Here is a 24,656-nt window from a genome sequence, read left to right as displayed (position 1 = left end):
AAAAACAAGAGGCTGCGACAGGACGTCCAGATAGGACGATCAGCCAACGGGTTCAACTTTTAAAGCCTGCCAGCCGCGACTCAGGTGTCCTTGTAGCAGAGATGAGCCCTGCTGATTACAGCATCACACTATCAAAGGGGTGGCGGCGCACGGAGGGAAAAACACAACAGGAAATTGAACAAACAACAAAACTGATAAAGCACGGACAGATTTTTCGAGGGAAAAAACAGTCAAAATCATTGGATTTTAGGTAGGAATGGATGGAAGTCTGCAATCAACAAAGAACCAGAAATTTTGCATGAGATATGATCTGTTTTGTAGAAAGGGTAGATCCCTTGAAGTCTGTCGTGCTGAGGAGGCACCAAGAAGAAGCGCACAGATCTCACATCTGAAGGCTGCATGCCAAATTACTTAACAGTTTAAAATATATATGCAGGGGGAAAAAAGAAGAAAAAACAAAGAAATCTAATTTAAGGGTTTTTACAAACGACTGTTGCTTCCTCGTTTTTCTCAAAGAAAGCGACGCTCTCCACAAATCATCAACCCTCTGAAATATATACAGGCCTTTAACAAGGCAAAGGATCTGATTTACCGGCAGCTCTGTGAGTCGATAAACAAATAAATCAGCCCAATACTGAGTTTCAAAAAAATGAAAAAGCTCAGCCGACGACGTGAGCTTAACGCCTGATTTTCAGCGCTCGTGTCCCTGAGATGAGTTTGGAGGTCAGTGGCTTCAGGGGTGTGAGCCAGCAGTGCTGGCACACACACAGCAGAGTTGTAGAGGGATGAAGGAGTAGCAGCAGGGTGCAAGAGCACCATCAGCAGGCCGGAGAGACCCGCGGTGACGCCAGAGCTGCAGGTAACGTTGCAGCTCTGCAGTTCCTAACGCTCACCAAGCGACACTCGGCGTGGAGCTCCGGCGTCGCCGCAGGCAGCCAGGTCAGACTCTGACGAAAAGATCCTGACGCACACCAGATAGAAGGAGCTCCAAATCTTTCGGTTTATCTGAAAGGTCCATCAGGTGAAGGGAGGCGGGTTTTGCACAAAGGAGGCAGAATCATCACATTCAAACGGACCAGTCAAATTGGTTCCCGCTAATTTATCCTATCAAGCTTTTTACGTCTTGCGAATCCACACGTTAGCCTTTCGTTATTACAGGTGCCTCATATTATTCACAGGAGCATTTCTCTGTTGGTCCTTTAATTTGAAAGTCCCTGCTCCATCGCTGCTGTTGCCAGCCCAGCATCCACGCTAACCTGTTTAGCAGCAGCAAAGCTCACAGTCACTTCCTGTTGGTCTTCTTCTTGTCTTTCTGGGGTTTTCAGAGCAGCTTTCTGTTGTGGTTTCCTGGTTTCGTACCAAACTGAAAGGAAGCTGATTGGTTGGGGTGTCCAAATTGCAATCCGGGGACCAATGGAAAACGCTCTGTGATGCAAGAGTGATGAGATTTCTGTGATTTCTAATTGGCTGTGACGGAGGAGCAGGAGAGAGAGTGTTTCCTTGGGTGCGTCCTCCTCCACCAACCTTCATCTGTTCCCCTGTAAACCTCCCTGACTCCTCCCCCTTCCATGTGGCCTGCCTCCTCCTCCTCCTCCTCCTCCTCTTCCTCCCGGCTGTGGTCCATCGTGTCCGTCTGTCCCTCCACCCTCTGCTCTGACCAAACTATCTTATCTGTCCCTCCCTTCTCCACCCCAAAGAAACGCGGTCAACCTGGCCGTTCTAAAGCTCAACGAGCAGGGCCTGTTGGACAAATTGAAAAACAAGTGGTGGTATGACAAAGGAGAATGTGGCAGCGGGGGAGGGGACTCCAAGGTTAGCCCTCTCTGTCTGCCCAAGCCCACCACTAGGGGGACGGGGGGACGCTCACCGGCTGGAACGGCCCGCGACGGGCCCCCCGTCCTGGGAGTGTAACACACGCATCTGCCCCGCAGTAAAACAGGGAAACCCCCCACCCACCCCCCCTACCCCCCTTGACAAAAAAAGATGTTGTGTGCATTGCTGGCGGCGTGTCCTTTTTTTTACACAAAAGGTTCAGGCCCAGTGACAAAGACACAACATCTGAACCCAAATAAAATGACAGATTTGGGTGATTTTATTTTTTATTTTATGGAGAACCACAATTAGACAATTTTATTTTTGAACCATCCAGGTAAAAAGAAAAACCAGACTCAATTTTGATTAAAGGAGGGTATCGTGTCCCTGTCCTATCCAGACGAGTCGCCTGCCAAAGTAAATCAAGTGCACCACATAATGACAGCCATTGCAGCTCTGGTAATGCCCCTGTGAAAGCACAGCGCTGTGATGGAGAGTGGGTTCGCTGATGAATATAAGAAGCAGGAGGGGAGGGAGGAAGATGTAAGAGAGAGAGCAATTACTGTCAAGGCAGGAATATTCGCCCCCTAGTGGCAGCCCTGGGGAGAGGAGAGAAGAGGAGAGGCAGTTGAACCTGATTACTCCTTTAGTGGAAAATGTGTTTCTCAAGTCTGCGGAACACGAGGCGAACCTTAAAATATTCAGTGGGGGAGACGAGACCCCGGCGTAATTGGAGCTCTGTGATTTTATTCGACTTGGATTGACTTGAGGCAGCGGGAGGATGAATAATGAATTTTTTTTATTTATATATATATATAAAGAAGGATCGTCGTGGGCATCAGTCCTTCATCTTGCTGCCTCAGCTTCTTGTCTTGTGACAAAGATTGAAATTTCTAGAGCAAAACGTTGAGCAGCTGGCGGCCGGGAATCTTCCCAAGTCGCTTGCATGTGAACAGAGGAAGTCGTCCGTAGTCTCAGTTCATTCTTGACAGCATAGTCTTAGTATTTTTTAAGACCTCACATCATACAGAACACCGCACATATCATATCAGCCCTGGGTCACTGCAACGCTACACGTCAGGAAGTCAGTAAATTTTAGTTATATAGCACTTCTCACAGAGAGGGCTAACAAAGTTCTTCTCAAATTAAAACACAAAAAATACAGAATCATCGTCGATACAGTCATCGTTGTCTTCAAACTAACAGGCAGTGGCAGGGCCAGCTGAGAACACGTCAGACTAGATGGATAAGCAATCGCTTCCGTAATTAAAAAACTAACGACAAGGCTTCGAACAAAAACGCAGGAGATTGATTGGTCTGGCCTCTGTGCACGTGTCTCCCTCCCGGTCGTAGCACGGGGCCGAGCTCGCGCCAATAGTCCCGCCTCAACAGTAATTGGCTCTCGCGTGTTGGCCACAGAGAACCGGCTGGGGCAGGATGGGTGTGTTACTCAGGGTGACAAAGGTGGGTCCCACTCATATGTCTGTAGCTCGCCTTAGCTCCTCCCCCTCCAAAGCCCCTCCGAGAACGAGCGTACACACATGTACTCAGTGGGACCCATGCTAGGTCACTGGATGTGATTCTAAAGATGTGTGATTTAGTCTTTTTTTGCTATTAATATTATTAACTGTGACTGAGCTGTGCAATGCAAATGTGAACTACCCTAATAACATAAAATAACATGTCCTATGATGTTATTTATGTTATTTTTACACGCAAAGAACCCCGGTAAACCTCGCAGTTTTGAAACTGAGCGAAGCAGGCGTCTTAGACAAACTGAAAAACAAATGGTGGTATGACAAGGGAGAGTGTGGACCCAAGGACTCTGGAAGTAAGGTCAGTCTCACGCTGAAACGCTATAGCCTGAAACTGTCATCCTGAACACGCTCCAGATTACTGCAACTACTGTGCAACCAGTGGCCGCAAATTAAGCCTTAACTTAACCCACGGCCACGGTAGAAACCAAACGAGCCGCTCCTCCGCCTGATTTCTTAACCGTATTTCTTGGGCGGTGGACACAAAAATTACATAAATAGCAATGCCTTAGATCCTGACTCAGTTTCTGTAGCAATCTGTGGCAGTGCCATTTTTTTTTTATAGAGATGTCAAGTCAAGTTTTGATTGTCATCAGCTAAATATTTTTACTCTCATGATTTGTCATTTGATGCCACTTGTGACATTTATGTAGCCAAGGAAGCCATCTATTAAAAGAGGAAACCATGATGTTAGCTTTACAGCATGTTAGCATTAGCATTGTTGGCTTCTCTGGCATCTGAGTAGATGTAAAGTAATTACAAACTGTGGTTTGTAGTCATTTTCAGTAGCAAATGGTTGAAGTGTTATTTTCCATTTTTCTCGTAAAAGAAATTGCAGTTTGTTCTCTTGAAAAATGATTTGGCAAATTCAGACCGATGTGTCTGGATACAATCTTCACTTCAGTGAGAACACACTAATTAGATAAGTAATTGGGTTTTATTTGGATCATTAACTCACCCCATAATTTACTTTGATGGACAACAACTGTTGTAATCAGGAATTATAGCAACACATATCCTTCTAAGACATTTATCTTCTGTATTGGGAATTCAGCTATAGCCAGATAATTATTAACCTTTGCATGTTAAAAATGTAACCCCAATATTCACCGCACAGTAAATGATAGCTCTCTTTTTTTTAATATTATTATTATATTTTGGTGTAGCAGTGACATCTAAGAAACATTTTGTATGGAGTGCGGCCAGATTTCATCACGTTCAGATTGCAAACTGCTCTGCTTGTATTGAACGTCATCCTTTAGGAAGCAGACGTAGCTCTGATATCAGTGTGTTGCAGCTGTAAACGAGCTAAACGTAGTTAATCTGAAGCTGCAGTAGTGATAGATGACACTCATCATCTCAGATTAGTGTTGTTTTGACACCACTTTATTAGTACAAATGCTGTTTTCTTGTTGTTCTGACAGACTCCATTTCTCCGTCTGACCCCCTGTGTGCCATCTTCTCTCTGCTTTTTCCCCCTCTGTCAAACTCACGCGTCCGCCTCAATCCTTCCGTCTCTTCATTCTGCTTCACCACCTCTGTGGTTTTCTTCGCCATCGCTAACTGGCATCCTGCTTCATTCTGACCATCCACTTTGTTCCTTTTTCATTTTTTCCCTTCACTTTTTAAACCCTTGCCACCATCCTGCCCCCCCCCTCCCCGCCTTCCTCTTTCTTACCCTTTCACCACCTTTTCCTCCTCTTCTTCCTCACGCTCTCGCCACCTCCTCCTTCTCATCCTCACCTTCTTCCCACCTACTCTTCTTCTCTTCTTCCTCCTCGTCCTCACCCTCTCTTCTTCTTCCTCACCCTCTCACCACCTCCTCCTCCCCATTCTCTTCCTCCTCCCCACCTACTCCTTTTCTTCCTCCTCTTCTTCACACTATCACCACCCCCTCCTCCCCCTGCTCTTCCTGATCATCTCACCACCTCCTCCCTCTTTCCTTCACGGCCTCCGCCTCCTCATCATTATCCTCCTCTTCCTCCTTCTCTCCACCACCTCCTCCTCCTCCTCCTCCCGCCTCTCCTTCTCCTGCAGGACAAGTCATCCCAGGCCCTGAGCCTGTCCAATGTGGCCGGGGTCTTCTACATCCTGGTGGGCGGCCTGGGCCTGGCCATGCTGGTGGCTCTGGTCGAGTTCTGCTACAAGTCGCGGGCTGAAGCCAAGCGCATGAAGGTGGACCTTAGCCCCCCCCACTGCCCCAGCCCCTCCCCCAGCACCCAGAATCTAGCCACTTATAGGGAGGGGTACAACGTGTACGGCTCCGAGGGGGTCAAGATATAGGGGTAGGATTTAGCGGCTGCCATGTAGGTGGGGTACTGGTGGTTCTTTTTCATCATGGTGCTGCTGCTGCTGCTGCTGCTGTAGTAGAAACATTGTACTTGTGGATGTCCAGCCCTTCCACGCAACCGTGTCGTTGTTCTTCATGTGGCATTGAGGATGCGGCCAAGCATTGTGGAACCAACGTAGCATTTTAACTCAAATGATTTTTTTTTTCTTTTCAATTTTTTTTTTTTTAAATTCATTTGGGGGATTTTTATCAAAAAGGGTTTTTGTATTTCTGCACACTTGGTTCCATCGTCTTTGGCTGCAGATGATGATGATGATGGTGGTGATGATGGTGATGATGGTGATGGTGATGATGATGATGATGATACTCGATGGCATTGGTGATGCTCATGGCTGTTTCTGAACTTGCTAGGCACCTGCATTGAAATTCTGCCCAAACTTCACGTGGCCCAGATAAAGCAGGGACGCACAACTCCAGATCCACAGGGCAGCTGTCAGTCAAAATAATCAATCACAACACTGCGGCGTGTTCCCATGAACACGAAGCTCCGTTCTCAAGGTTTTTCCGTCCGTCAGACAATGAATCGATGAACCGAATGTCAGTTTTACCACAGTCATTTTATCCAAGTTGCCCAAACTGAAACTCTTCTTTCTCTTCGTTCTCGTCTTTCCGCAAGTGATGAGTACATTCATTACGATCTGAGGGAGTTTGGAGAGATTTTTAATTTAACGTTGTCTTGACTTAAATATTTGAACTTCAAATAAAAGCCTCCACTGACCTGAGAGCAGAAAATAAAAACTGTGATGTTCCTCATTAAAAAAGAAACTGCATCCACCTCCATCTACGCTTTAATTAGCTCCACAGCAGTTTTCTCTGGTTCGACTCCGGCTTCAATTTTTCTTGGAGAAAGAAAGAAAAAAAGAGTTTGCAGCGTGAGCCCAGCATGTGGAATATTGGCTCCATCAGGCAGTGGCTTTAATTAGTTGAGGTCGAACCTCTGAGGCACTAAAAAAATCAAATCATCAAATTTTTATTTTTTTATCACTGGTCATTTTTAAACAGTGAAACCAGAGAATATGCAGCACATCTATTTTTTTCTTAACTCTCAATTTCCTACAATACTACAATATTTACCCACATACCCAAACAACGTCAGCTATTTGCGATAGCAACGGTAGTTTATGCGGCATTGGGTGTTTATCTTTTCATATCTTTTAATCCTTTAACTTGAATTCAATCATTATCAGGAGATTTTTTTTTTTCATACAAAACAAACGTTCAAAAATCTTAGTACACAGGAGGAATCATATCAAGTCTTAGCATTAATCTTAGCGTCTCTTCCCTCCATTTATAATCATCCTCTTAAAGGAATAGTTCACCCAATACGGAAAGGTCGCTCATTTTCTACTCACCACTGTGCTGCTGCGGCTCTGGAAATATTTTCTAATCTGCGTGTATTCTGGAGCTGCGGAGTCTGACTGAGTCATTTTAATGACGCCACACACACACACTTTTGTTTCCTTATTTTACGTAGTTTTTTTTTGTTTTGTTTTAGTTTTGTTTGAAACTTCAGAATGATTTTGTAGGTTAGGAAACGTCGCCAGAGCCTCCGCTGTCAAAGTGATGAGTGGGGTGGGAGGGAAAAATGGGTGACATTTAAAATCTGGGGGCGAACTGTCCCTTTAAACCGGGTCCACAAACTGGAGTTGTGCAGCCCTGACGTAGATGAACCAAACCTGAAACCCTGACCTCTTCCGAGTGTTCATGCAGACAAAAGAAGTGAGGACGGAACGTTGACGCTTCATATGGATCGGCTACCGTGATGCTGCAGCGCAAAAACATCCCTCAGCTTTTAGTTTTACCGTCGTGGAAGTGAAACTCTTGAAAATTCAGCGAGGTGTTTGTTTGGACTCCGCGGAGCAGCGTCTTTCATGAGCAATCGTAGTCGGATGATTGTTTTAATCCTCTTAATGCAACTTTATAAGATTCGGGAGTCCAAAATAAAACTTTTACAAACAAATATGACACCGTGTAATGACACAGAAAACTTTGGTCTCTGTGACATTACGCACAGACCAAAGTTTTCTGTTCTGAAACTTGAAATTGTTGGGGGGGGGGGGTTCCCTTCTCCAGCGTGTTGTAGACTTTCTTTTGTTCGTTTTAATGGGAAACTTCAGTTACAGGCGCGAGACATTTCAAGGCCAGAGCAGCAACAAAACTGTCAATTAATTCCTGACACTTTATCGCAAACATAACACGGCGCCGGCGCTGCAGACGTCCTTTTGTTTTTAATCGGCTGGCGGCAGCTACGGCAGTGAAACATCACAGAGTAGCCCGTCTGTGTGAAGTTGTCACCCTCTTGCGAGCGGTGTATACACTCCCTCTCTATAAATCTGAGACACTGCGAGAAATAATCACTCCTTCACGTTTTCCCTTTTGTCTTTTCAAAGCCCCTCACCTTCCAAATCCCAAATCCTGCTCAAATCCTCACCTGAATTCCTCCGATTAGTCAAAACCCTGAAATGCATGATCACCACTTCTGAAATGCAGATGTCTACAAACCCAATCCTCCCGTGTGTGTGTGTGTGTGTGTGTGTGTGTGTGTGTGTGTGTGTGTGTGTGTGTGTGTGTGTGTGTGTGAGTGTGTGTGTGTGTGTGTGTGAGAGAGAGAGAGAGAGAGAGTGTGTGTGTCTGTGTCTGTGTCTGTGTGTGTGTTCGCCTGCCTTTTTTGCCTTTTGTCAAACTCCGGTACTGCAGCATTTTGCCCAGTGTGTGAGTTCACAGTGTGCAGTTTTCACGGGTGCATTCACACTGAGGTTGATTTCAATTAAGCCTTTGATGTTTTCACCTGTTTTTCACCTTTTTTTAAAAAAAAAAAAAGCTTTTAAAAATTACATTTGGATGAAGTGCTCAGAAATTAAAGTTTTCTGAGCAATTTGTCAACCACTTAGTCAATTAGTATGTTACTGAGCTACAGGCTCAAGGGTAGGATGACGATTCACTGCATTTTATTGAGTTGTTTGTTAGTTATGCAAAAAAAAGAAAGAAACCTAAATAACTTTTTGCGGGTTTTTTTATCCAGCCAACATTGAACATGTTTCATAATATGAATAAAAGTTAGAAACACATTTCTATTGACTTACCTATACTTTGTATATGTTTGTTTTTTTCTATTTTAGCACAAATCAGGGTTTTTACCTACAGCATGTTGGGGGGGGGGGTTCCCAGTAAACCACCTGTAAGTGTGACTGCACCCCATGAACTGGTCGGGACTCCTTGTGTGTGCATGTGTGTCTGTATTCCATGCATGCGTGTGTATGTCTGTGTGTGTCGATGTAGAAAACGATACCACAACACATCTGTCTGTCTGTCTGTCTGTCTGTCTGTGGGCTGATTGTTGCAGCCCGACATTGACTCGTCTCCCTCTCTGCCCTCCGTCAGCTGACTTTCTCTGAAGCCATGCGGAACAAGGCCCGTCTGTCCATCACGGGGAGTGTAGGGGAGAACGGCCGCGTCCTGACGCCCGACTGCCCCAAAGCCGTGCATGCTGGCCACGCCCCTCTCCGACACCCCGGCCTTGCAGTGGTCTCCTCCGGACTGCCCTGAAAACCAAAAACACCTGCTGTGCCTTAGCCATGCACTCACACACACACACTCACACACACACACACACACACACACACACAGCTATCTAACATTTAACCGCAGACACTCAGATGCAACTATCCACACACACATCATTTCCTACAACACACACACACACACACACACACACACACACACACACACACACACACACGGCACATCGTCATCTCACGTTCCCGCTGCCATTGAGGGATCTCACGAGGGAAACGTGGAACAATCGAGGAAACGAATGACTATCACGGTCGCCCGCAGCGTTCCTTTCATTTCTTTTTTTTCTCCTTCTTCTTCTTCTTCTTCAGTTTATTTTTGTTTGTTTTTTTTTGGTGGAAGGATACCATCCAGATATCAACACAAAAAAAGCAACCGAGGAGTCGCCGCTGAGACTCGCTGAGCTGTGGAGACGACGACCACAGAACTCAAACGCAAAACAGTGACGGAGCGAGAAAAAGGTGGAGGAAACCAGAGTGAAGGACGAACCAAACTGCTGCGCTGCGGCGCCCCACTCTGACTCCACTGGACCGTGTCGGCCAGTGGGCCACACCTCTCGACAACGCCTTACTAAAGACTACAAACATTGTTTAGTTGGTTTTCTTTTTTCGATCATCCTCATCTTCTTTAACTTTGCCTGAGTGCCAGGTTGTCATCACCCTTAGAAGACCAGAAAACTGTTATCGTCCAGCGTCGTGGACTGTGCGAACTTGCCACTCTATTCCGCTGGGGGACTGTTCAAAAGGTGAATGGAAATATGCTTCTTCTTTTTTTTCTCTTGCTACGGAATGATTTTCTCGCAAAAAGGAAAGAAAAAAAAAACACCAGAGAAACCTGGCGAGAAAGTCAGCCGTCCGAGAGCAGAAGTAACCTCCCAGAAACACGGGCGGGTGCGGCCGACCGCAGCCGCGTATAAATGACAGGAAATTGAAAAAGAAAACACGCTGTAGTAATTAACCAAGTCCTTCCATTAACTGCATCATTGTGACCGTAGAAATGCTAGATAGCAAACTGAGGATCATGTTTGGGGTTTATTATTGTTTTGTTTTTTAGCAAAGCAGCAGCAAAAGGTTGAAACTGTATATTTTAGTGACTCAATTTTCAAACAAAAAGAATAGGAATAAGAAACGAATCGGCAGATCCCGGCGACACTCGGGGTGCTTCTCAACCTGAACTCTTGAACCGCACGGGGGTTCGGAAGGAATTATTAAAAGGTGATGAAACGCACGGTGTTTAAATCTAATCTGGAGCGAAGCCTTTTAAAACTGGAACAAATTCTGCCTCCAGGTCCCCTTGAATAATTCATTCAAGAAATGGAAAAAGGCAAATTCTCACTGTTAGGGTCCTCTGTGGGGGCTGCGTCTGCACCTACGTGGGTTTTCAAGAAACACAATTGAATTGGGCCTCCGCAGGAGAATGACAAAGTCAGCGTTGGTTTGAAATAATCTCGTCCGCATGCAAGTGCCCTCCATGCCAAGAGGGGGCGGCCTGATGGCCAATCAGACGCCTGCACACAAGTCAAGGTCCTTACACACCGGGAGTGAATTTGCTAGGCAAAAAACTTTTTTTTAAAAAAAAAACTCTTGAAGTCAACGCGACCTTCCACACTGGCAGTGAATTTCAACGGAGCGAAAAAGCGGCTGTTATTTTTTAGCGACCGGCTGGACCTCCGACCAATCAAAACGATGTTAGCGTGTCGATGACGTCGTAACTTGTGCTCTCCCTCTGCAAACGTGGAGCCAGTTGACGGAGCAGTCCTTCAAATAATCCGACAGATATTCTGAAGTACCGGAGAAATTCCTCTGGGTAAAAGTCGAGCTCCTGGTGGTGTTGAACTCAGCCGTCTCCTCTCTCAAGAACAATACTGGGTGCACTCAAAGACTTCTATTCTTATTCTTTTTTTAATTCAACCATCACCAGGACATCATCACTTGAGGATGTAGTCGACGAAAGAAAGAGCGCCAAACTTTATTCACTTCGTGAATTTTATACGCATATTTGCCTCGCGCCAGCTGTGTACAGGAAAGATTCGCCATCGAAAAATTTGCATTTTTTTGCGTCGTTTATTCACGTCGCTTGGCCTATTGCCCGGTGTGAAAGGACCCTCACACTGGAGAAAATGTTGCAGATGTGAGTATGAATGTTACGCCGCAATACAAAGTTAAACAACAGGAAAACACGTGACGGCTCTCATCCTCGGCACAGTGGGAGAGAAGGTCGTGTGTGGTGGAAAAAGAAAAATGTTGTGCGACAAACATTCAAACTAGCATTGTTTTTGGATCACCCTGAAAAAACCCACTCTGTTTCCGAACCAATAATACCCACATATGTGTGAGGAGCACCCGTGTGAGTGCTGAAACAAGGTTGAGAACCACCAGTCTGCTGCTCCGATCGACTAAAAACTCCTCAAGATGCTGGTTTTTGTTTGATTGATGGTTTTACGTAAAGGAACCGACTCAAATGTGAAGTTTGGTTCCAACTTCTCAAATGTTCTATTTTCTGCCTCCCCGCTCTTCGCCCGACTCAGTGGGACGGCAACACATCCGAAAGCTTGCTTCTTCTTTTTTTCCCTTTTTTTTTATTTTTATTTAAGGGAAACAAACAAAAATGAAAACTGTTGTAAATAACTGCGTAGCAAAAGAGAACTCGCGTGTCTTTTTTTTACAAAAAAAACAAAGAAAAAGAAAAATCATCTTAGATAACAATTCATTGCAATAATAAATATAAAAGAAAACGCCACTACTTGTAATTAAGATCAAATTTTTTTTATAAATCTACATATTATATATATATATATATAATAATTCAAATGAAAATATATATATCTATACGTCTATAGAGATCTATAGAAGGCATCAACACAGATCGTTCCAGGCCGTCGCTTACATTCTGTTCCATTATTATGACTATTATCGTTATTGTTATGACGCCACAGTCTTTGCGTGTCCAAACTCCAAACCACTGAATGTCCATCTGCCGGCACTCACGCACGTGTAGAGACGCACGCCCACACACACTCAAGCGCACACACACACGCACACACACAGCTCCACGAGACGTTCAGGTCATTTTATTTCTGTCTGCCTCACCGTCTTGTGTTTGCTCTTTTAGTTTGTTTTTTTTGTCACTCCCAACGCCGTTTGTTACACGGCTGGAAAAGACCCCGGCGTCACACACAAAAGCAACGACAACGGCCACAACAACACACTCCAGCGCGGTGTCGGCCGCTGTGATTACTCCACTGGAGGGAAACAATGCCATCTGACATTTTGGAGAGCGCGGCGTTTGTGTCGTGTTTCATCTCGTCCGATTGCTTTTCCGCTATTGTGCTCCGTCGTCATTGTTTGTTGCTTGGCATTTTGTCCCTCCCTGTCCCCCTCCTCAGATGCCGATTGAAAACACGAGTTCAAGCTGAGCGGGGCTCGGAGGGGAGGAGGGAATTACAAATTGGATCCATCCTGGAGAAAGTTTAAATAAAAGACAACAATAATAGTGGTAATAATGTGTTGTGCGCCGCATGGAGGTCCTGCTGTTGTCGTGAATCCACTTGCTGGCAGCCTCGGGGGCCTGCAGAACAAACACACGGCAAGGGAAGGAGAAGAAAGGATGTCATGCTAATAGAAACTGGCCTTGGAGGGATTAAAGCGCTGCACATTGTGTCGCCCCGCTGCCATGTTTGACTGTCCTGCTCATGCTGTGTCTTCTCCTCTTTCTCTTGTGTCCCAAAACTGGACGACAGGCAACAGAAAGCAGCAAGGTGTCTTTGTCTTTCTTTTTTTTTTTCCTGCCCTGTAACAAAAATTAACCAGATATGGAATAACTGGATTCAGGCAACACTTGACAATCTGTGTGCTTTTTTTTAAAAAAAATTTCATTGTTTGTTTTTTCCACCTCGTCATGCATCAGTCCTGCAGTACACAACCACACACACACACAACACACTATTCAAATCAAACCCGAGCTATCAAACAAACATAGGTAGAGGATAATAACTTTAGACCAACATCTCAGATAAGAAACCGTCTTTTTGTCAAATCTGACGAAAGGCAGAAACTTTTCTTACCGCGGCCGCTCGCTGAGCCTCTGTAGACTGACGGCGTGAAGAGGAGGAGGAGGAAGAGGAGGAGGAGGAGGAGGAGCAGGAGCAGTGAGGAAAGTGTGGGTTGATTTGTTCACCGCTGACCGAGCGACCGGCCCTGAATAGACTGTATGTAACACTGTTGTGTTTTGTTTCTTTGGCACATCCAGCAGCACACGGGGGGGTTTCTCACCGAGTGCCTGGCCGTCGACACTCGGAGGGCGTTAACACTGTTCCTCTTTGTCTTTGTTTCTTCTGTCTTTCCATTTGATTTCTTTTTTCTAGTAAAAACAAAACAAACAAAAAAAACAACTGAGGCCGGTGCTGATCCTTCTCTCTCTCTTTCTTTGTGTGTGTTTGAACTGAGTCGCTCATCCTTGTCCTCCCCCGGTAAAGCAGCTTCATCCACACAAGCGATGTCGATGACCTCGAGTCTAACAGTGTAGCGAGCGTCGGATCCTTGCAAATGGACTGACCGGTGAAAGGCTTCGGCACAGGAGAAGAAGAACAGTGAAAAAGCAGACGTTTGAAATGATCTTGGCTGTAGACGATACGGAACCTGATGCAAGACGAATGAAAAAAGGAGGGCAAGCAAGATGTCAGGATAAAGTAGAATCAAATGCCAAATGTTCGTCTGCTGCAGGATTAATAACAGCGTTTAGTGTCACATGGTCCCCTGTGATCTGAGAAGCTCCCTGCACCCTGTGTCTCACTGTCTTGCAGTGTTTTAATCCCATAATGCAGTGCTTTTCCACCTTTCTTGAGCCACGGCACATTTTTTTTACATTGAAATAAATCCCAGCCTGCACCACCAACCACAATTTTTTTTTATTTTTTTTATCCTAATAATGACAACATAGTCACTCAGTGTGAAGCCTGGACCTGTTTAGATGCACACAAAGCTGACATCCTGGGAGGAATGGAGGGAGGAAAACAGGCTCACGTTCCTTCTAAAGCGCAGTCACTCCACAAGGGAATGTTTTTCTCTGTTTGTTTGTTTGTTTTTTGAACAATTACGTGAAATTGGGTCATTTTTCACAGCACATCGGACGTTATGTCATGGCGCACTGGTGTGCTGCAGCACAGTGGTTGAAAAACACTACATTAATGCACATGATCACACTTGCTTAACACTCTTCCCCAAGACATTTAGACATTCAGGATATTTTGTTGTTGACAGGAAATTTTAGCAAAACTGCATTTTGAGTTTCTACAAAAGAAAAATGCAATAGCAAAATAAGTAAGTAAGTAAGATATAGCATTTTTAAACATATAACACATCTATATTTAGAGGAATGAGATGAAATGGAGGAAAGAAAAAAGACTTCAGTGCTGTTTGTTGCTCATCCTTTCATGAGGAAACAGAAGCTTCCCACCTCTCTTTCCCCTCGAAGGCTGCCGATTGGTCCGGCCTCGCTCCGACTTGTAGAGTTTAGGTGGAAGGTGGAATCCGTACCGACACCTTGCTGCCTTCCAAGGTCAAGCAGTAAGGTCGCATTCTGCTGGCAAACAAATGCAACAAGAGTTGCGACTGCTGCTTTTGCCTCTGTGCTTAAAACCATCAGTTTTGTGCACGACTTCCCACACATAGATCTTTAAAATGGCTCTGATTACTGGAACCGGTACTTCTAGGGGTTAAATTTTGTTTAGTTTTTTTCCCTTCTGGTATGAGAGGGTGCAGCCTGCTGCCGTGCAGCAGTCACTCACCTCAGTCCCCTGCTGCACTTTGCTCATCTCGGCCTCCCTTTTTCCAATCCATGGGGACATAACACTCCTAATGCAGAGCCATCAGTGACAAGCGTTTCCCATTATTTCACACTTCTCTCCCTCTCCCTCTCTCTCTCTTACACACTCACACACTCACACACTTCACACTGGGTCATTACTGACAAATATTTCCCATTTACCTGAAGATGAAACAAAATAGCCATTTTTGCGGCTGCTCTGCCCACCCTTTTAACCTTGGCCGTCACGTATATAAATGCGCACACACACACACACACACACACACACACACACACACAGCGTCAGTCGGCCCGTCCAGCCTGTTCACCTTTTGATTTTCACATTTCCTCTCCCTCCTTCCTCTTGCGTCTTTTGTTGCTACCTCAGTTCTGCATTATCCCTCCGTCTGCCTCCTTCTCTTCTTCCACTGCTCTGTCATCTCGCTCCCCCCCCCCCCCTCGCTCTCTCTCTCTCTTGCTCTCTCTTGCTCTCTCAGAGGAATGCGTCTCAAAACCCCGATCTTTCATCCAGGCTCCTCTCCGCTTTGACAACCTTTCCGCGCTCTGACTTTTTCTTCTTTCAAACTGCCTCTCATGATCGAAGAGGAAATTGAATTCCGCCAACACTTTCAACTTACAAAGGCGGCTCAATCTTATTTTTTTATTTTTTGCTTTTTTATAATGTCTGCTTCTGCAACAGTCTTGGGTCGACAGGCTGCAAGTTTGCCTGTTTGTCACCAAAGGGGAAGTGCTGTTTAAGTGGAGACAGACAGAAGATGCCACACAAACCAGTTCTGGGATTTATTCACATATATTCTTTCCGACTGAATAAGGAGGTCGCCTGAATTTAACGCCGTCTGGGAAAAGAGAGAAGAAAAAAAAGATTTTAGGTCTTCAGTGAGTTTGATGACAGAAGCGTCAAAAAATATTTTTCGGTTTCCCCCTCAAAAGTTAAGACAGTTGTTATGTTGCTTTGCCCAAAGTTGGTTCCCACCATTCCAAACAGTCAGTCTAGTTCAATCATAAAGAGATGTTACAAATGTTACTTTCATTTTTCCAAAAATTATTGTTTTTTGACACAAATATCCTTGAGCCAACAGGAAGATTGTTATTTTGCTGGTGCCAAAAGTCTGCATTAAATATCTTAAAGGAAAGTGTTCAAAGAGACGAAAGCAGTTTTAAACATCAGTGAAGAAGGAGGGCAGGGGTGGAACTCTGGATACAAAGAGAAGGTGCATCACAGGCAGAGTGAAGGTGAAGGGGTGTGTGGCTGTTCTCTGTACGTCTCGCCTGTTAGCTGTCCTTTAAAAGCCCACTAGGCTCCATCAGACAGGAACCCCAGAGGCTCCACACGGCCCTGTGAAGCATCCAACCGCAGACAGTGAGAGAGTGTTGACGCCAAGTGTCAGTGGTGGGAAGAAGAGATGAAGAGGCTGTCGTGTAGCCGCAGAGGTCACAGAGGCGTTTTGATAGGTTTCCCACCTTTATTCTTCAGGACTGATGCCTGAACTTGCAGGTAGGTAAAGAGGTCAACAGGCCTCTACGGAGGCATAAACTGAGGTTAGACAATGAAAGTGAGTCTTTTCGATTAGTATCAGTTTTCTGTGAGCTTTGAGGCTTGACCAATTTAACTTCAAGTGGTCAGGCGCATTAGATGATTAATTCATAAGTTCTCAAGCGCTGAATTCACTTTGAGCAGCGTACAATCGTAGAGTATTGGTGTTTTAATGTTATCTTCCTATGACGAGGAAACAAATAAAATACTTGAATAAATATTCCTCATTGTTTTTTTTTCCTTGTGTTAATGATAATTTCATAATTAGATATTAACACCGTAACTTTAGTTTGGGTGCTATTCTTGAAAGACGTCCTCTTTAGTTTGTTTTGATCGTAAAAGAGCCGTTTCTATGCCACTCCTATAACTTGTACAATTTGTACTATTATTACGGGATAACGTGAACACATCGTGATCCTTATTGGTCAAGTCTTTCGCAACGCATATGACGACATCGAATCACGCCTGGCACTTCCGGGTTTGAGCATGTCTCGCTGGATCAAAATGTAAACAAAGGTCCAACAACGCCAAAGTTTACGCTTTTGTGTAGTTGCTTTTTTCTGTAAAGCCCCTAAATTCGTTTTGTCGGTCCCCTTTGTCGCAGCGACGCAATGTCTGCTCCGTAGACATTTATTCACAACTACGAGTCAATGTGACGTGCAAAATAAACGTGAGCTAACGTGAGCTAGCTTGCTAACCCTGACTACAGCAGTGAAGTGGCGGAGCCCGGGCAGCGGTGCGGGGACATGGGCTCGGTCCGCTGGGCTTTCCGCTGCGGGTCGTGGACACCGAGCCGCTCGGAGTGGCTGTTTGCGGCTCGCTGCATCCAGCGGGAGGAAAAAGAGCGAATCGGCCAGTTCGTGTTCGCAAAGGACGCTAAATCCGCCATGGTGAGTTTGGCTCCTTCCTTCCTTCCTTCCTTCCTTCCTTCCTTCCTTCTGGGGAACTCGTGGTCACACAAGGTAACGTGTTGTTGCCTCCCCGTGTGTGCTTCAGGCTGGCAGGTTGTTGCTGAGGAGATTCGTGTGTGAGAGGATGGACGTCCCCTGGTCTGAGATCAGACTGGAGCGCTCTCCCAGAGGTAAACCTTACCTGGCTGCACCGCTCAAGGGGAACCGTGTAAGTTTAAATGTCTCCAAAAAGCTGAGCTGACCTCTCAGCCAGTCATGGCTCATTCACTGTGCATGATGGATGTGTTGAGAGTTGAAAGTAACCTCAACACTGTTTATTTGCAGTTTTTTTTTTGTTGTTGTTGTTCATTTAATATGTATGAACATATGCATGGCATGCATGCATGAGTGAATAACTCATGCATGCATGCCATGCATATGTTCATGCCTTGCTTTCTACCACCAGGTTGGTCCAGATTCAAACCCTCACCCTTTGGGCTGGAGCTTCAATTTATCCCACCAGGGGGATTACGCTGTTCTGGCTGCAGAGCAGGGGCTGCAGGTGGGAGTGGATATAATGAAGACCACCATGCCAGGTAACACATTCAGGTCAAATTCATATTTGTCTGCTGTGATTCTCGTCCAATTTCTTGTGCGGGACGAAGAAAACACAGCTGGGGTGTGGGGGGGGGGGGGGGGGCATAGACAGAAGTGAAAGTTTACCTTTTCAATCTTGACACAGCATGGTCTACATGCTGCCGTGCAGACTGTTCAACAAAGCCTCAGCTTTAGCATGGGGCTGTAAACACAGGGTTAAACATGATGCTTTCTACTATGACTGCAATGTGGGTACCGTCAGGGCTGAGCAGAAGCACCCAAACGCATACATACAAGCGTGCATTGCCAAACCTGACCACAAGAGGCCGCTGTTGCATTTCGTATGTCAAGACCAGCGTTTCTGCGACTGCAGGTGTTGGGTTTTCTCTTTGTGCCAGATGGTTTTACAGCTTAAAAGAAAGTTCTTCATACTGTCAAACATAATTCATAATATTTAAACTGTTTATTTCTGTCATAGCCAATCATCGGCCTCCTGCCTGCCTCTTCCTGTCGCATTCCTCCCCCAATCTTCCCCCCCTCCGCCCTCCACCCTCCAGGTAGCAGCTCCGTTCCCGAGTTCTTCCGCATCATGGCTCGTCAGTTCACAGAGCACGAGTGGAACGTCATCCAATCAGCCGGCTCGGAGGTCCGGCAGCTCGCTGCGTTCTACCGCCACTGGGTAGGCATGGCAACCCTACTATCCAAGCATGTCGTCACTTTGTAGCCCCTCAGGCAGTGTTTATACTGTACGTGTGTGCATATAGGGGGAAAAAAATAAATATATACATATATATACATATATATAATACATGCACATGTCCTTAGAGCCACGAGCGGGGGTTTGCATTTGTACATACATTTATGTGAAGGATGGGCCGCTTCTATTTTTATCTTCTTTCTCCTGCACCGTAACCCTGTTTTTTTTAAAGGCAGAAACAGAGATGAACCTGATTCAAGGTTGGAAATCATCAGCTGAGAGCCAACAGACTGACATGTGAAGGAAGACGAGCAAAAGCGTTGATGCGTATTCAGCTCAATAGACAAGTTGCCCAAAAGATTAATTATTCATACAAGTCAATGCAATTTTTATTATTATTATTATTGATAGTGATTTTATCTTCCGCAGCAGGAGTCGTTTATAGCTGCAGACACGATCGATGAGAACAGGAAATAATCCACAACATATGCATATTTTTTACAAAGTGCAATTAAACAAACAGACCAGCAGTGTTTTTTCAGACAGCCTTGTGAATCGACAGCGTTAAGGACAAACCAGCCATTCAGAAGCCTGGAGACAAACAGAAATAGCAACATTACCAGAGAGGAAAGATGGGCCGTAACAACCTTGGTGCCTGCAGTCGTGTGCAATCAAGTTGAGTTTGCTTGTGAATGTTACACTGGAGTATAGAGTTAATAAAAGCCAAAGCGGTGCCACCGCATGACTGTGAACCTCAGTGAAGCAGGAGAGAGAAGAGTTGATGGACGTTCAGCTGATTGGAAGGTTCAAACTGCCGCTGCTGCGGCTCCTTTGTCCAGTCGCACGCAAACGATGACATCAAACGCGTGGGACGATGCAAAAAAGAAAAAAAAAACCTGGTTAACCCTCGTTGTTCTTGCCACTGGGACATTTTCCATGTGGATGAAAGACCAACCAACACATTAAAAAGAAGTGTCTTGTATCTTGGGAAGTCGTTCTGCAACACAGCTTGAGGTTACCCGTAAATCTGTGGCTGAGGCCCGCAAGCTGCAGAACTCCTAACCCATGTTATTGTGTTTGGCCTCATTTCTTCCTGTACAAACTGAACAGACTGGAGTTATGTGACTGGGAGTCAGGCTGTCCGGAGGAGTCTGTTCATCACTGGCTTTGTAAAAATGAAAAAAAAATATCTGTTGTAGATTTGCAGGACGCCAGTGCAAAGAAGCCAATCCAGGGCTCGTGTGCGCGCGCGCACACACACACACACACACACACACACACACACACACACACACACACACACACACACGGCGTGCTAAGAAAAGACGCTGGGAGATGGAGAGGCTGGCACGGAGACGTCAAGCTCTGACATCATCAGGGCTCAGCTTGATGGTTGCCATGGCGATTAGCCTTGCAACACTGCTACTGTCGCTGATTGGCTGAGGAGTGGAGGCACTTTGGGGCTGAACACACACACAAGGGCTGAGAGACCTTTTGTACGCACACACTGTTAAACACGGTAGCACAGATTCCCATCTGCTGCTGCTGCTGCTGCAGTCTCAAGTTTGTGTGCAGCTGAGCCAGAATAGAGCTCTCACACACACACACACACACACACACTCTGAGACAGTCGCCCTCACAACAGAGCTGGGCCGGTCCAGCTTTGTTCCCTCTCCTTCTTTTATTTATATATTTTTATTTCTTTTCTTTTTTTCTCCCCCCTTCTCAACCAAGGCCTTGAAAGAGAGCTTCATCAAAGCCATCGGCACCGGTCTGGGCTTCGATCTGCAGAGGGCGGAGTTTCACCTGTCCTCTGAAGTGCTTGCTGAGGGCCGGCCCCTGCGCACCACCAAGATGCACCTGGATGAGGAGGAAGAGGAGGACTGGCTGTTTGAAGTGAGTTCCGTTTGAAGAGAAGCTTGTGAAGAACACAGCAGCAGCAGCAGCAGCCGTGTGGAGCAACATGCATCATGCAACAATAGGAATCAGTCCACGGCTCCAAGTTCAGCAAGACTTCCACCAGTAGGGAGCGCCGCTGTCGTGCATATTTTACGCAGTGAGAAACTATTCATGTTATTTCTTGAGCCAAAAAACACAGTTTCTGAATGACCTGTGCTTCAACTCTTGGAGGTAAATTTCTAATAGAAAAAAAAAATATGCAAAAAGTAAAATACTGAGATTTAGAAGAAGAAGAATAAAAAAAGTGCATGAATCAAATATCTTTTCATTCAGGCGTCTTTCACAAGCAGAAAACAGGGATATGGGATGTGAAAACGTGGCGGCGCTGCTCTGGATCGATCGCCTGATTGGCTCGCTGCCACTGCCTCTCTCTCTCTCTATCTCCCTCTCCCTCTCTCTCTCTCTGTCTCTCTCTCTCTCTCTCTCTCTCTCTCAGACACTTTTGGCTTTGGCTCATGTGTGGGTTTTTTTTTGTTGCGTCCCAGATCATCAGATGTTGCGCCGCGCCAGATATTGTTCGCGAGCAGAAGTTAAATAGATGCGTTTTGGGAGAAGCAGGGCGCTGCTGCTGCTGCTGCTGCTGCTGCTGCTGCTGCTGCTGCTGCTGCTGACGGAGAGCTGAGAGGAAACCAGAGTTTTTCATCAAAACTACGTATGAACACACATGGAACTATGTAGGAAGTAATAAAAGTGGAAAATGACTCAAACACATTTTACATTTAAATTCTTCAAAATAGCCACCTTTCATAAAAAGCATGTTTAGAGTCGTTGAACGTGTTTTTCTTTGCTGCGTCTCATCCTTGGATCGGTGACATTCTCACATTGAACTCAATCATTGCAGCGCTCCAAGTTGAACTCTGACCTCTTCCAGTGAGATGGCCTCTTCCATCCGTCCTCTCCTCCTCATCAGCCTTCCGCCACTTCAGCACTTCTCCCTCCCTTTTTCCTCCCCTCCGCCACCGTCACTTCGCGGCCTCCTCCTCTATAACGGCCCCGCCCACCAGCAGCAGCAGCAGCAGAGGGATTAACAGGCGGCTGCTAAAAGGAAAAAAGAAGCCCGACGCCTCTCCTGTCCTCTCTGGAGACGCAAAGAGGGAATTTTCACACCAAATCTGAGCAGCAGCTTCTTCTTCTTCTTCTTCTTCTTCTTCTTCTTCTTCTTCTGACCCTCCTTCTTCTGAACCTCTGCGTCAGCTGACTCGCAGCATCATACATTATTTAACCCGGTGATTACAGCCAGTGACCTCGGAAGGGCAGATAAACTGGAAGCAGATTCAGCCGGTGAGATTTGTCTCGTACACAGAAGGACACGAGCGGCGGCGGTGCGTTTGACCTCTGGGCTCGCCGTGAGCTGATTGGCCGCATCGCCTGCTTGATAATCAAGAGACACTCAGAGACTCAATATTGAAAAGAGGCAGCGGCAAAGGTCATGAAAGCAGCAGCAGAATGAGAATAAGAAGAGAGGCACAAGATTTAAACCACTGGCTGATATATGAAGACACATTCCACTGTGTTCCCGCAACTGTCCTAAAGTTTAAACAATATTAACATTGGAAAAATATGAATCTCAATTTCTTTTCTCTTTTTTGGGCCGTTAGCTCTGTCGTTCAGATTTCAACTCTGAAAAAAAAAATAAAGTTGGTCACCATCGACTGGTGCAACTTGCAAGATTCTGATGGTGAAAGGTTGAGGAAGGAAAGCAATATTTCTATCACAATAATAATGAGTATCATGATATTAACAGCAGTATTTGTTCTTTGCTTATTTTATGTCTCTGGGCCTTTTTTTTGTGTGAATATCCAACCTGTTGTTGTCACAAGTCCCTTATTGTTCCTGCGGACGATGAAAGAACAGTCAGCGATGTCTGAAGATAGGAGTTGAGGAAAAACTCCGTCGCTGTAAATCATCGCAGGCTGAGAAACAGGATGCGGGATCTATTCTGACAGACTCGTTAATCATTTATGCTTAAAGCAGATTTCTATCTGCGAGCTCGACGTTTGTGTTTAATGTCTGCGGGCCGGCAGAGACTCCTGTCTGCATACGAGGCGACCGGTGAAGAGCTGCTATCTGATTGGACGGACCCCCCCCCCCCTAGCCCCACCGCCTCCCCCCCCTCTCAAATAACCCAGCAGATGTTCCCATGCATGTATTCAGGGAGACCTTCGCTGACCAACTCTGCCGTGTGCACAGTTTGTCATGCTGTCATCTACATGCTGGGTCGAGGTTATTGGACTCTGATTGAGAATAAATGAGGATTTATTTATTTATTCATTATTATTTTTTAAATATGGTTTGACCTTGTGTTGGTTTGTTTGTTCCTGTGGGTTTCTGCAGGAGTGCTTATTGGATGATGACCATCAGGTGGCTGTAGCACTGGGACCAGGACCAGGACCAGGACCAGGACCGGCATCCTTAGTAAGCACCCAACAGTTGAACAGATGATGAGTGTGTGTGACACTTTATTTTTTTTGTCAGAATTTAAACATCAATTTCTTGCAGAAAAAGTAAAAAAAAATAGATCAATAAACAAGCATAAAAGTTTCTCCTCTTCTTCTTCTCCACCACTCAGGGTCACCGACCTCCTCTACCTCCTCCCACCTCATTCACGCTGCTGTCGTTCAGCGAACTCATGGCTTTGGCCACGCCCCTGACGGAGGAAGACCCCGCCTACTGGGACAGCTTCCAGAAGAAGGCCGAGGCCCCGCAGAGACAAAGAGACGCGCACGCTAGCTAGCTGCTAGCTGCTGCTGGAGGACCTTTTTACACAGTGGCACCCCAACCACAACCTACCACAACCCCAACGCACATATTTCCATACAAAGAATAAATGTGCATTTCTCTGTATCTCTCTTACAGACACACACGCGCACACACACACACACACACACACACACACACACACACACACACACACACCTGTCGTTGAAGCTGCCTTTTTATGCAGCGCCAGTCGCTGCAAGTTTATTTTTAAAGCTCAAACATCTCAAGAGTCTGAGGCTGGCCACACCTTCTGTCACTTCAACCTCACATTAATCATGTATGAATTTCATATCACAGTGTCATGTTTATTTTTTTATATGTAAGATATTTATTAAGGTATTTGAAAAAATCATTTTTAAGTAAAACAATGTCCCTCCTTCCCTGATACAGGAGGTTGCAGAATAATCTCTGCAGTCAATCACAAATAACAAACAGTTTTTATGTCTCACATTGATTTGAGAAGTAAACTTTTCTGCTCTCAGCAGTAATTTATTTTTTCCGCCGCCTCGCTCTTCGGTCCAGTCCTGCCCCTGTGTTGGTGTGTAAGTTGTTTTCTCTCTGTTCTCTCTTTGTCACCTCCGTCCGTCTTATCATCCATCTTTTCTTCTTCCAGTCTTCCTCCACATTATCTCTGCCATGACCGTCCTTTACTCTGTCTTTCTCTCTCTCAAGCCAGATTTCTTCATTTTTTTTGTCCTCTACTCCGCCGGTAGAACAGCGCCACTCAATCACTTGATAAATCAGGGATAAAAAGTGATCTAATACAAACCATAATGTTCATGTATTACATTCAAAGGCGCAACAGTATTTAAAAATAAATAAATGTTTCAAAAGCCTTGTATTATTATTATATTTAGATATTTATTATTATTATTATTATTATTATTATTATTATGTTTTTATATTGTTCAGTGTATTTTTCATCCAGTACTGTCTCAGTACAGGTCTCTTGAAAACACCATATTTAGCCCTCTGTTTGCAGCCTCCTGCTAAAACTGATGCTTGGGCCAAACAAGGAGGTCTCAGAGGGTTGAGCTAACACCTGTCAGGGTGAGTTTGACACTGACCTCATAGAAGTGTCGGTGCCCTTTGTGACATCACAATGGGCACTGCCCAGCAGACACAC

General features: G+C 45.4%; 2 protein-coding genes across 7 annotated transcripts in view; both read left to right on the top strand.

The window, feature by feature from the left end:
• The window catches only part of gria4a (glutamate receptor, ionotropic, AMPA 4a), a 95,772-nt gene extending 83,664 nt beyond the window's left edge, over positions 1 to 12,108 (top strand). The window contains exons 16-18 of one of the 4 annotated variants that reach the window (XM_076049835.1): positions 1,698 to 1,812; positions 5,385 to 5,522; positions 9,079 to 12,108. In XM_076049835.1, coding sequence (XP_075905950.1) covers positions 1,698 to 1,812; positions 5,385 to 5,522; positions 9,079 to 9,243 — 418 coding nt within the window. In that variant the 3' untranslated portion in view covers positions 9,244 to 12,108. Of the gene's footprint in view, positions 1 to 1,697; positions 1,813 to 3,533; positions 3,649 to 5,384; positions 5,633 to 9,078 lie in introns of all 4 variants that reach the window. The other 3 variants (XM_076049836.1, XM_076049838.1, XM_076049839.1) reach the window with 3 other exon arrangements.
• A 4,980-nt stretch (positions 12,109 to 17,088) lies between these two features.
• On the top strand, positions 17,089 to 24,363 carry aasdhppt (aminoadipate-semialdehyde dehydrogenase-phosphopantetheinyl transferase). Of its 3 annotated transcripts, none has more exons than XM_076049855.1 (7): positions 17,089 to 17,517; positions 17,624 to 17,746; positions 17,984 to 18,113; positions 18,672 to 18,793; positions 20,546 to 20,707; positions 23,105 to 23,185; positions 23,340 to 24,363. In XM_076049855.1, exons 1-7 carry the CDS (start codon positions 17,374 to 17,376, stop codon positions 23,502 to 23,504), a joined length of 927 nt encoding a protein of 308 aa, XP_075905970.1. In that variant the 5' UTR covers positions 17,089 to 17,373; the 3' UTR covers positions 23,505 to 24,363. The 3 variants fall into 3 exon arrangements, with proteins under 3 accessions (XP_075905970.1, XP_075905971.1, XP_075905972.1); XM_076049857.1 differs by having other exon boundaries at positions 17,090 to 17,517; positions 23,105 to 23,215; positions 23,340 to 23,473; XM_076049856.1 differs by lacking the exons at positions 23,105 to 23,185; positions 23,340 to 24,363 and adding an exon at positions 21,256 to 21,396.
• Positions 24,364 to 24,656: the final 293 nt, after the last annotated feature.

Source organism: Nelusetta ayraudi, unplaced genomic scaffold (genome assembly GCF_046127955.1).
Source record: "Nelusetta ayraudi isolate G7.1 ecotype Tasmania unplaced genomic scaffold, CSIRO-AGI_Nayr_v1 ptg000120l, whole genome shotgun sequence".
Taxonomy (NCBI): domain Eukaryota; kingdom Metazoa; phylum Chordata; class Actinopteri; order Tetraodontiformes; family Monacanthidae; genus Nelusetta; species Nelusetta ayraudi.
The sequence above is the reverse complement of the archived record's forward strand: the minus strand, read 5'-3'. Positions and strand labels throughout refer to the sequence as shown.

Bases quoted from the DNA above. Each gene is read 5' to 3' on its own strand.
- aasdhppt (XM_076049855.1), top strand. From the start codon at position 17,374: ATGGGCTCGGTCCGCTGGGCTTTCCGCTGCGGGTCGTGGACACCGAGC. The intron at 18,114-18,671 runs GTAACACATTCA...TCCACCCTCCAG, and splicing joins AATGAAGACCACCATGCCAG to GTAGCAGCTCCGTTCCCGAG. The intron at 20,708-23,104 runs GTGAGTTCCGTT...GGGTTTCTGCAG, and splicing joins AGGAGGACTGGCTGTTTGAA to GAGTGCTTATTGGATGATGA.